This window comes from Anolis sagrei, chromosome 4, assembly GCF_037176765.1.
Source record: "Anolis sagrei isolate rAnoSag1 chromosome 4, rAnoSag1.mat, whole genome shotgun sequence".
In the NCBI taxonomy this organism is placed as follows: Eukaryota; Metazoa; Chordata; class Lepidosauria; order Squamata; family Dactyloidae; genus Anolis; species Anolis sagrei.
Genome location: NC_090024.1, coordinates 182,097,720 through 182,110,660, shown reverse-complemented (window position 1 = coordinate 182,110,660; position 12,941 = coordinate 182,097,720). Strand labels below are relative to the sequence as shown.

At 40.0% G+C, this 12,941-nt stretch overlaps 1 protein-coding gene across 17 annotated transcripts in view; it reads left to right on the top strand.

Annotated features, from left to right (window-relative positions):
• PTPRF (protein tyrosine phosphatase receptor type F) overlaps positions 1-12,941 on the top strand; it is a 606,212-nt gene that overhangs the window by 476,061 nt on the left and 117,210 nt on the right. For 11 of the 17 annotated variants that reach the window (XM_067467927.1, XM_060773314.2, XM_067467925.1 and 8 more), the window contains 2 exons: positions 812-829; positions 6,652-6,762. In XM_067467927.1, coding sequence (XP_067324028.1) covers positions 812-829; positions 6,652-6,762 — 129 coding nt within the window. The remainder of the gene's footprint in view (positions 1-811; positions 830-6,651; positions 6,763-12,941) is intronic. The other 6 variants (XM_060773316.2, XM_067467929.1, XM_067467928.1 and 3 more) reach the window with 1 other exon arrangement.

The following is a 12,941-nucleotide window of genomic DNA, read 5'->3' as shown; positions in this document are numbered from 1 at the left end:
CAAACCTTTGTGTGTAACAGTGATTCCGCTTGATGCTTTGGAGCCGTTCGCTTCATTATCGAGCCCTCCTTATAAGATGCTCTCATAGCATGTGAAAATATTTCCAGCTCCCTTATAAAGAGGGTAAAAAATGGCTTCCTCTTGACCATTACGCAAATTATGCAGAGCATGCCTGGTTCTCCTTTGTACAAAATGAAAGCTAGAAGAAAGTTCTTTACATTTTTATTTGAAAATTCAATGCTGCGGGACAACAGTTTCTGGCCAAGGGGAAACCTGATCTAGGATTTATCCAAGTTACCCCTCCATTTTTCTCTCTATTTTTTAGTTACGTCATTATCAGATTTTGCCCCAAAAGGTCCATGTGGTAATCTGAAAGTAAGAATGTGTCTCTCACCTACCACTGTATTCTAAGGGGTTTATTTTCTTCCCTACACACACACACACACACACTTTACTCTCACTGTGATACTCCCATGGCACCCATCTCCCAGTGGCTCCTCCATCTCAACTGTGGCAGTGAATGCCAGTGGTTTTGCCCAGGGGCCAACTTGAGCAGGACAAGTAACATCTCAAATTGGAAAAATGGGGCCAGACTCTTGTGTTCTTGGTAGCAGAGAGCTTTACTAACCACCTGAGGGCATCACTCTGACCTATTACTGCACATCTTTTTATTTTTTTAAATTATTATTCCTGTTTGCTAATACAGATTCTAGCTTTGAAAAACTTTCTACTTTTTGTTACAATTTTCTTCCTTTCCTCTTTGTACTAACGCTTCTCTCTAATCTTATTTGCATTCAAATTACCTCACCAGGTGGTACACCAATCAGAGGTAAGAATGCTGAACTGTGCCTCCAGTTATCATATCACTCCATTTCCGTTCTGCCATGTTGCCTCTCCAGCAGTATGTCATCTCCAGCTATTCTTTCACGCCAGACTCAATCAACACACTCACTCACCTTTCTGTCCCCTCCCATGTGTCCTTGTTCGTGGTTTATTTTTAGTGTGGCACCTTGTAGAATCATCCATTGCAGGCGTGCACAGGTTAAAGGGGGTTATTCAACGGGAGGTCTGCAGAGTGGAAAATGATGTCTTTGTCAGTGCCGCAGACTGTTCTGAGATCTTCCATCTTCAGATTCAGTCACCTTCTGGGGCACCGAGTCCAGGCAGGATTGAAACAGCCACTTTTTTGAAGAATTTCCCAAGAGAAAAGACATGTCTTTTTTACTCTACCATCGCTAACAAGAAGTGAAATAATAAAAAAGGGAAAAATTGGAAATTCGGGTAATAAAAAATGACCATGTGAGAGCTGAAAGTGAACTATTCCCATTTATTGGCTCTTCTATTTTGAAGGTTGAGGGAGGAGATGTAAGAAGCCAGCTCCACCTCTTTCAAAGCCTTACGTGGACTCATGGTGCACCGTGGCATAAAGATTTGTTGTGAGTAAATGAATCAGACACACATCTGGCTGCCTTAAATCTTCACTCGTTCAACCCATCTCCAGTCTGACAGCTCTGCGTTCCCAGGCCTGCTAGTTTCAATGCTGTAGATATGCTAGCAGTTTTCTGACTCTAAACACTCAAAGTGGTCCTGGGAATTAATTTTAAAGGTTGTAATGAGTACTACGTAGTGTGACTCTGATCTCTTGTGATTTCAGTTACTGCTGTTGACTGACCCCTGAATTTCCTGATGAAGTTATTATCACCACTAAATTACACTCTCTCATTTGTCCAATACTCCCCCTTCTTTCCTTCTCTCTCCCTCTTCACTGAATCACTGCTGGAAGTTAATAATCCAACTCTTTGGAACTGGTTCTGTTGCTGGGGGTTAATGTTTTCAGTTCCAATTAAGTGACTTTGGAGCAAATGTGAGCTGCTGTTTCTAGTATATTTGCATCAGTTGCCTGGGTGGAAAATCTGGGTCAGGGAAAAATTGTAAACCTCTTTCTGATACAAATGGTTTCTTTAACTGTCTTTTCTCTTTGGAGTATTAAAAGACTGGCACCTGTGATGTTACTATTTTTTAAAACTATTTTCCCACTTCTGTCGTAGTTTTTATAGCAAGATTATGAACTGAATGATAAATAGTAAAGCACATCAGGAGCAAATTGGACATTTTCCCTGCATATAAACTGTCATGTGTTTCCTCCTGTCAACAAGTGAGGACATTAATGGCTCAGCATCAGAACCACCAAGATGTTCTACACATCTTTTCTGCGAAAGTGGACACATCTCTTTAATGAGAATCTTCCATCTCATAAAACATAAATTTCTTTTTTCCAGTCCTAATGGGGTATTTTTTAAAATGTGCTTGACATTATTTAAAACGTATGTGTCCCATTTGAATGTCAAAGATGACATCTCTGTACCGGCCAATGTTCACCTCTTGGCCCTTAGTACAGGATTTCTGACAGAAAGATGCCTTTTGTTAAATACACTAGCTATTGAATCTCTTAACGGTAATGACCATGGTAGATAAAGACAGTTTTATTAAAAGGGAATATGTGGTCACAAAGTGGCCTGCAATGTCTTCAATAAGGTAAGTTCGTTCCATTTCTGGGATGTATTGTATTTATTCTGGAAATATATGAAGCTAACGGGATTTTGAGTTTTTGAAGTTAGTTGGATGTTTGTGTTTATTAATTAATGATTGATTATCTACATGGATGTAAAATCTACAGGAATATTTTGAAAATGAAATAGACTGCCTATTGAATGAATGTGTAATGGGATGTCAGAACATGGATGTCTCCTGGAGAAGCAGAAGACAGATGTCTTTCTTCTGAGGCTAACTTTTCCTTTGAGCGTTGCAGCCATAAGCAGGAATGCTGTCCAGAGGTGCTGTCATTTTTCTGAGAGCTTGTGTTCTCAAGGCATGTTATCACTTTTAACGCTCCCCCTTTGCCTTTCAGGTGAGACCCAGGCTGAAAGGTCAGGGTGAGTTTTGATAGACTGTTCAGAGATGCATGGGTCTCGCTGGTGACTGGCAGGTTAGAGAGGAGGATGAATGAATGGATGTTACATTTTGAAGGATGACTTAGTAGGCTACAAGGAATTATTCTTTAGGGGAAATGACACACGTTCCCCTTAGCAAAGTTAGTATCAAATTTTCTGTGTCACCATAGAATAAACAGGAATAAATATAATGGAAAATAATCTGCCTCGAGCTGCTCTTCTCATGGAACTAGAAATGCTGGTATGTGCGTGAAACTGAGACATAGATTTGCCATAGCAGGTACACAGGAAGCAACAGAGGTATTAAAGGAGAAACAGCACTTTAAATAACAGTTTTCTTGGAACTAGCTCCTCTGTGCCTAAGAAAATCACACAAGAAATTGGAAGCAAAAGAAAAGAATTATATTTTCCTGGATTTCACACACACCCTTCCATATGAATTTCAGATCGCAAAACAGAAAGAAATTTGTTTTTAAAAAGGAAAGCCTAAAAGTCAGCAGAGTGGTACTGGAAAATCTTTCATCGAATATGTTTTGAAGCTGCCCATTTCCAACTGGGTTCCCCCCCCCCCCTTAATATACTTGTAGGAGATTGCTACCCTCTAGGAGTTTTGCAGTGCTACCTCTGAAGGGACATGCGTATCTCCATCTCTCCTTTTTTTTCCTATCTAGAACAGGATCCCCCGGTGGCACAATGGGTTGAACTCTTGTGCCGGCAGGACTGAAGACCGACAGGTTGGAGGTTGGAATCTGGGGGGAGCACGGATGAGCTCCCTCTGTCAGCTCCAGCTCCCCATCTGGGCATCTCCTGGGCAACATCCTTGCAGATGGCCAATTCTCTCACACCAGAAGCAATTTGCAGTTTCTCAAGTTGCTCCTGACATGAAAAAAAATCTAGCGCAGAATGGAGTCATGTGTAGAAACCAGATGCATGAGGCACGAAAAGAGAGGCAAATCCGTGGGGAGATGGATTCCTGCATTTTGTCCCTGTGGGATGTTCAGTTCCATAGCTTTGTTAGCAACTGCCTTGCATATATCACAGAAGGTCTTTCTCTTTGAATGTTCCAGCCATGCCAGTCACTACGTCCAGGGAAGAGTCATCACTAAGAAAACTGTTAAAGGTGGTTTGTGTAGTTGGTAACAGAGGTGATTAGACCAGTCTCTTGCCATTCTGTGCGCCAACTAAAATAATTAGAAAACTTGGTTGGTAGACTGCATGTTTTTTCAGAAATTGTTCTCACCTGTGTTTGGTTAAATTTACTATGCATAGATTGTATCTTTAGCATGCATGAGAATTTTACCAGAAAAGTTAAAATCTATTTGTAGTATCACACTCTATTAAAGTAAACACAGTCCAGAAAAAAATCTGAAACGCAATTTATATGTCAGCACTTGGCTCCTTATGTCTTGTAGACTTCTCCACTGTCCTTACATGACAGGTCACAACTTGCCAAACCAGGACATGTTATGTTGTGTAGACGATACTAATGCAGAACGAGAAAGAGACTGAAGAATATTTTTCATCCAACCTTTCCACCTCCATGTCCTCCCAAATTGTTTTTAGTTCTATTTTTCCCATTGTTGTGGAACATATACACGTTTGGAGTAGTGTACATGGGTGAGCGTGTACACATGAACATAGCATTGGAAAAAGAGATCCCTGGTTTTTTCTTCTTCATCTCACATGAGCCTCAGGTTGTGTCATCACTACTTACTTATTATTTTATATGTAAGCATTTACATGTCATTGTAGTTGAAAATTGCATAATCTATATAATTTTTGAAAACCCTACTGTTGCATCTTGTCTGAACAGCTAAACCAGGCTTGGCCACCTTAGGCCCTCTAGGTGTTTTGGACTTCAACTCCCACAATTCCTAACAGACTACCAGTTGTTAGGAATTGTAGGAGTTGAAGTCCAAAACACCTGGAGGGCCCAAATTTGCCCATGCCTGAGCTAAATAGTAAAATATAAAAGTGCGTGATTCCTGCCAGAACATATGAAAGTGCCATAGGTAGAGGCAGGGAGCAGCCTTCTCTGTCTGAAATCTCTTTTACCCTCTTCCAACCGGCCTCCTCCCCACCAGCCCTAATGTAACAACAGGGAGGGCTCTCTACATCATTTTTATTACATAGCCGAACTCAGTGAAGTTCATTTTTCCTCCCTGACATGTAGACTTAGGCTACAGTCTCAATTTATCCTTCTTAAATAATGTAGGTGGCGTCAGTTGATTCACATTAGTTTTCCTTCTGTTCCAATGATATGAAAACTGAATTTGACCTCCGTGACTTGAAGTGGGAAGAGCAGAGACAGCAATTTCAGTTTCTGTTCTCATAGTGCTGTTTTCTCTGGCAAACGGAAATGGGTTCAGGCTCTGACAAGCAGGCAGGTTAATTCTTTTCTCTCTTGGTTCAGGGGTGTGTGTGTGTGCTTCTGTGTGTTTGGTTTGTGACCAAAGCCCTCTTCGACCACTTCTGGAATCTCAACTTCTGGAAGCAACAAAAAGACTTTTTACCTTTGAAGTATGGGATTCTGCTTCAGGCAAAGAAACATCAAGTCTACTTTAAAATTATCCTAGTTTTTTTTTATTTTGCCTTCATCACTGCTGTGCTTACATACTCCGTAACTTGGATGCCTCTCATATCAATGGAACTACGTAAGAGGAAAAGAAGTGAATTATCGTAGGAATCATTCATATTCATTAAGATAAGGAAGAAGAATGTGATAAATTCCATTTTAGCCATAAATGCCCCTCATGTGGGCTGGGCTGGATTTAACATTTAGTTGCATAGATTTAACACAACTTATGTAATTATAGTTGTGCTTGCTTATGTTGCCCCCTCTTTAAATCAAGATTGGGCAACCAGTGGTTCTGTAAGAGCCTCAATTTAAATGTATGAGAAAGTTGGGTTGTTGTAGGTTTTTCAGGCTATATGGCCATATTCTAGAAGCATTCTCTCCTGACATTTCGCCTGCATCTATAGCAGGCATCCTCAGAGGTTGTGAGGTCCTCTGAGGATGCCTGCCATAGATCCAGGTGAAACATCAGGAGAGAATGCTTCTAGAACATGGCCATATAGCCCAGAAAACCTACAACAACCCAATGATTCCGGCCATGAGAGCCTTCGACAATATATGGGAAAGTTGTTCGTTTTTAGAGAGAAAGTAACTTCTTTGCCTCTGAAAAAGTGTAAATTTGGTGATCATTTCTGTTTTAAGTTTGATTACTTATGAATTGTTGGGGAGTGTAAGTGTAATTCTCACAGTGAAACTGATAATTAAAGGAAGGAAAATCATGGTCAGAGAAGAGAATTGCCAATATTATTTCATTATTTGTTGCTTAAAATGTTTAGGTGTTACAGTGTGATTTCTCTTTAAAATACCTATTCAGTATTCTTTTTAAAGTTTCTGTCCTTAGCAGAAATTAGAGTTTTACATAAGAAGTGATTAGAAAGGTTTAAGTAACCCATTTTCCTATGCAGCTATACAGACTGGAAACATCAGTTGACCTTTAGCAGAAAAACATGGATGCCTTGTTGTAATTGATGTTTGGTGGACCCTGTGAGAAGTGTTGTGCCACATATTTGTTGAAACCATTTTATTTTTGTGGTCTTGATAGAGAAGCAGCATTCAGCCAAAAACATACATGTATTTAAAATATTTTGTCATAACCTCTATTGTCTGTGTCTTCTTTCTGTATAGGGGCCCTGCAAATTGAGAACAGTGAGGAGTCGGACCAAGGCAAATATGAATGTGTCGCCACGAACAGTGCAGGGACCCGCTACTCCGCTCCAGCCAACCTTTATGTGCGAGGTAAAGTTTGAGAAGGCAAGCCTCCATCCCTTTCTCCCTTCTTTTCCATTGCCCTTGCCTCTCAAATGACCCATGGGGCATTGTAGCAAGAGGGTGTCTTAACAATACTTTCAGAATGATTTATCCTGAATCCCATTTTGGTCCATGAGATCAATACCTGAAGCATTTTCTTTTGCAGGGGTGGGTGGGAAAGGGCTTCTCTGTGATCAAGTCAACAGGACCAGTGTACAGCTCTGTAATGAGCATGATGGAAGAGGAGGGGCCGTCATTTTTAGCCCTTCGTTTGTGTTTTATGTTGTAAATAAATAAAAGCTTGTATCTGGGTTTGTGTGAAATTAGTGGGTCTTTCCTCCTAAGCTTGATCTGTTCTCTTGCAGGTGAGCAAATATATCATCTTGGCTTTGGAATAGCATCTTAGTTTTCATGGGTTGCCTCGGTCAACTCCTCCTCAGCAACAGGGATAATTGCTGCTGCTATTACAATACGTCTATTCCTGCTGAGAATCAACTGCAGTTTGTTGCACAAAAGCCACTTTGCCAGACTATTTTCTTATCTCTCTGTTATTCCTAGATCTTAAAATATTTCTACATTAAATCTGATATTGAATTGAGTGTTTGGAGGGCAAAATGCACAGCACTTCATTGAAAGCTGGCAAATTTTCTGTTGGGATTTGAAAGGGACAGTGTGTTTTCCCATTGGGACAGTGAGGTGAAGTATTCCTGGGAGTTGTGGTTTGGGGATTGCACAAAAGTAGGAAACAGAAACATGTAAGCGTGATCCCTTTGATTGGTTGGCAGTTAAACTCATCTTTTATTTCTTCCTAGGATCAGGATCGCAACTACTGCCAGTTTAGAAATAATGTTTTCATCATTATCCTCTCCTCCTCTTTTTTCCTCCTCTTCCTCTCCCTCTTCTCCCCCACGTCTTCCCAGCCCCACTTCCAAACAATTCTATGAAAGAAAGCTGCCTTAACCAAGCTGAGGAATAGTTATTCTTGAAAAGGCCAAGATGACTTGCTGTGTGATTGCTTCTAGGTCTCTCGGTTGCTGTCATTGTATTCAGCGCTCATTTTCTGTAGGTGCCTTTTCATTTTGCTGAACAATTTGACATATAAGTCTGTAAGAAGCTGAAGTTTCAAATATTCTCAGAACTCTTTATCTGTGCAGCAGAAACACCCATTTCACACTCTGAATGTGATTATGATTGACCTCGCATTTCCCTTATTCTTACAAATAATTTTCAAGCTACTTCTAGTCAAATTAATGTAATTTACCCTCAAAGTAAGGGAGATATATATTTGAATATACCTTATGCTTACATTGTTGTGTAGACCTTTGTACACTCACTGCTCCCATTCTATTTCAAGTAGCGTTCCCTATGTCTAGCCTTTGCAAACAGGCTTGGGAAGGCTAATGTTTCACCTGAATGAACAACTTGCTAAGGCAAAGAAACTTCACCTTTAAACCTGCCTGATTCCCTGTTTGCTGAGTCTTTCTTTATTTAGCTATAGAACTCCCCTTGGACTCTAAGAAGTGCAGTAAGCTGTAACCCCAGTCTTGATGGAAAGAGCAGGCTGTTCAGCTAGTGGCTGGTTGGCTGGCTCTGGAGATAAGGTGACATGAGCCAAGTTTCTGATAGGGAGATGATTCTAGCCCTATGTGTATGGTTCAGTTTCTATTAACCATCGTATTTCTAAGGCATAAATTTCGGAACAAGCTTCCTTTTTATTGCATATCATCTTTACAAGGTTGGACTCCAAGCTGCAGGATTGAGATAAAGACCCCTAGTATATAAAAGACAGGTTACTGCATAAATTGTCCTGTGGAGGTTTGCTATATGTACAGTTTCCCAAACAATATTTATGTGGGTGGCTTTGTTGTACAAAACAAAATAAGTACTTTAACCAGCCCAGTGAAGGACTTTCACAATTCCTCAAACCAGAAATGTGTTTTCCTTGCTTTTCAGATCTGAGAAAACAGAATAGGCGACATGCGTGATTATTAGCAATATAGACATACATGTTAAGGGCCGCCTGGTGGCACAGCGGGTTAAACCGCTGAGCTGGTGAACTTACTGACAGAAAGGTTGGTGATTCAAATCCGGGGAGTGGGGTGACCTCCTACTGTCAGCCCCAGCTTCTGTCAACCTAGCATTTTGAAAAAATGCAAATGTGAGTAGATCAATAGGTACCGCTTCTGCATGAAGGTAACAGTGCTCCATGCAATCATGGACATCCACATGACCTTGGAGGCATCTACAGACAATGCCGGCTCTTCAGCTTAGAAATGGAAATCAGAACGATTCCCCAGAGTCAGACACGACTAGATTTAATGTCAGGAGAAACCTTTACCTTGACCTTTAGACATACATGCTGCATGCTAATACATGGACGCAAAATTGTACTACAGTCACAGTGGTTACTTCACACACAACACAGGAAGGATTTCTTTGCATTGGAGAAAGAAGTCTTTAACCTTCTTCTGATAGCTACTTTTCTTCTCCAAATACCCCCTCTCCTCTCTCTCAAAATATACCCCCACCTTTATCCATATTGCATTGCATTGCATCAGGAAAGAGGTGGGAAGGAAATGCTTTAGTCACTTTTCTACTACAACTCCCTGCCTCTCCCATGTGCAGATGCTTTCACCCCCTTAAGATTTTCTCCTCCATATAAGGATTTAACATAGTAAATTTCACCGGAGAATTCAGTTTGAATAACTTTGAGAGATTCTTTAATCTACATCCAAAGTAGAGAGGTTTCTCAGTTAATGGCTGCAAGAAACCTTTGAACCATCTGAAACGTAAAGAAAAATAAAAAAAAAAACCCTAGAAAGCAACTAACGATATTAGTTGAAATCAAATTTTATTTATATCTTCTAGTAAAATATTACCTGCTCTGTCTGGCAGCAGCTCTGCAGGGACTCAGTCTGTCAAGGTCTTTTGCTTTACCTGCAATCATAATCTTCCAGTTGGAGATGCCGGGAGCCTTGGGCCTTCTCCACTTAAAGCAATGCTACCGATTCACATTATTTCTCCAACAATTATTCTTTATGTGAGCGAGTTAAAACAGCATCACTAATGAAACTTAAGGATGACTCTCTGCTTGCTAGTATTTAACACTGTTTGGAAATTTCTGGCTCAAAAGTAAAACTATTCTATGGAAGCATGCATTCCTTTAAGGAAGTTTGTGCAGGACAAATGTCTCTTCTCTGAGTTGGTTGATTTCCAGCAGCATCACTGAACGCATTTGCACATCAGCCAGGAAATTCCTTCAGGGACACATAATTAAGAATTGACTTAATAAGCTTAAAAGGATTGTTTAGTAATACCACAAATACAGTATTAGGTCACGAACCTGCCATGGCCAATACCAGATCTACTCCCCAAAGTGAGCAACTAAGCTGCAATAGAGAATAATGGGATTGATGTGTCATTGCAAAGAAGGCCAGTGTGGAGCCCTTTCAGTTTTCACTTTCTTTTTGTGAGTATTACGCTTTCAAGCCCCATCTTGGAGGCCGGTTTTGCTGATATTAAATGCTAAGAAATTCAGTCAGGCCAATCATGCCTCCCTTCCTTTTTCTGTTACTAACCACACTTTAATGTATTTATTCCTCTGTTTATTTCACTCCTGCTTTATTTATTTTCTCCAAATATGGGACCCATATGCGACTAAATACATAAATTTTGAAAAATGTACAAAATATATAATAACAACAACAACAACAGTCCTAGACACTTGGGAAGTGTTCGACTTGTGATTTTGTGATACGAAATCCAGCATATAGATCTTGTTTGCTGTGACATACTGTGCTTTTGTGTCAATAATAATAATAATAATTTATTTCTATACTGCCCTATCTCCCAGAGGGACTCAAGGCGATTAACAAACTGTAACAGCAAGCATTCAATGCTGTAAAATGAAAACAACAAAAACTTATATCGACAAGGGAAAGTAGAAATAAAAAATCTCATATATACTAATAATTAAACATAATTACACAAACACACATATATATAAAAAAACCTAGAGGCTACAATACATGAGTAGTTTTGCCAGCGTCGTTTCCGTCATGGTACCTTACCTTTGGAACTCCTTCTTTAGAGAGAGTTGCCCACATTTTTCATCCGTCACAATATGATTTTCGTAAGTGGTTCAGGGCAATCATTTATTATGCAGAATAAGCTCGATCTCTTTGATTACCATATATCCTCATGTATAAGTTAACATCGGGTATTTGTTGAAGGCAGGTTTTTGGCCTAAAATTATGGATTTTGATTCAACCTGTGGATAAGTCAAGGTTAATTCTATGGAGAAGTGAAAGCACCAGTGCCTACCCCTGGCCACCGCTACCACCAATTTCTCACAATTTTTGGAATAACGTTTTGACTAAAACTTCTAGACTTATACATGAGTACATATAGTACTTTCCGTTTCTCCACTGAAAGTAGCACAATGCCTTGTGATTGCTTCTTCTGTGTCACCTTTGCTGCTGTGATTCTATCAGCCCCCATTAAGCAAGGTAGACGAGAAGTTTCTGTCAGGCAGATGGTGTCCCTGCAACATGGAACACTCACAGCCTGCCCCAACTCCTGTAGGCGATAGCAGGACTTGTGTTTATAGGTATCAGGACATGTTTTGCATCTTAAGATTGTTCTTCCCATGGTAGACGAAAGCCATTGCGTTGCTCGCTGTCAAACTTTTAAGTCTTCGTGTTCTGAAAAGAGCAGGAAGAGTTGCTTCCTCCTGTGCCAGAGATAAGGAATGAAGCGAAGGGCTTCGGGGAATACATGAGCATTCCAATTCAGTCAGTGTCAGCATATTACTGATAAAGAAGGAGCAGTTTCAGCCTTAGATATGCGGGAGTGCAGCTTTTCCTATCCAGGACCTTTCCTTTCCAGAATGGAATCAGCTACAAATTTCGTATAATCCATTAGTGTAAGAAGAGATTAACAGATAATCCAGCAATTAGCAACAAATTACAGACACCAAACTCATTTTGACTGATAGGCTAGAAAGTTATCTGTTTGTATTACTGTGTTTAGTAAGTGCACCTTGCTTACTCTAATCTAAAGTACAAACACATGTGGGTAAATCACTGCAATATGCCTATCTTACCATTTGCAAGCAGCCCCTGTACTGAAGAGCTCTATTAGAACATTGCTGTGGACATAGGGACAGCACAGTCTTTTTTCCCTAATGCACATTTCCACTATTAGTGAACGTTTATGGGGTGTTGGTCATTCTGTAGAGTATTCTTTAACATTGAGTGGAATATCTAATCCTTACTGAGTGTTAAAACCACTTCTGAGCTATGCCAAATACGTGGATGGTGCTCACATGATTGAATGTTCCTCTGTGTAAAATACTGCTTTTGCATAGAAAACTCATGTCAACAAGAGGGTGCCATCCTAGCTTTAAATACAGTGAGGATAGTTTACTGTTCACAGGGTATTTTGTTTTCTTATGATAAGGGAGAGCATTCAACCAAAAAAACTCCACCTGTGCTCTTAAGTGGTGTTGCCCAGACACTGAACAGACTAAAATTCAAGTCCCATCCAGATGTTTGAATCTTTTCTTGGCAATAATATGCAACAGAATCATTTTCTGTGATTCTGTTAAAATGATAAAATCTTACCCTCAGTCCTTTGAATACATCCCTCAAGAATAAACTTTTAACTCCTTATGATAATACACTGAAAGCACCTAAGAAATTACAGAAGTAGTACCAACCTCCAATCTGTTAGCCTTGTCTGTCTGTCTGCCACGCACCCCGCATCTTTCACACACACACACACACACACACACAACAAAAAAGCAAATTACTTCCATCTAGTATAGGATGAAAGCCGAGCCAAAGCTATATTTCTACTATCTGTTCTTAATTGCTGTATTGATTATAGCCTTTGTAGAAGTGAACTCAACAAAGAGGGGAATGCACACCTGTCCTTCCACCCCAGTTCCAGAGTATATAAAAGCAGATAAGTGTGTTCTGTGTGTTATTGGTTATGTTCCTTGTTTGTTTTTTGAATGTATTGTCTTGAAAGACCAAGTAGGATCTCTGCATCAGAAAAACTAGTTAAAATTCCATCTTCTGTTAGCCTTGCAGATAATTTACTGATGGTATAGACCACAGTGCATAGCATAGCATTAAAGGTTTTAATTGCTGATGTGTTTTGCC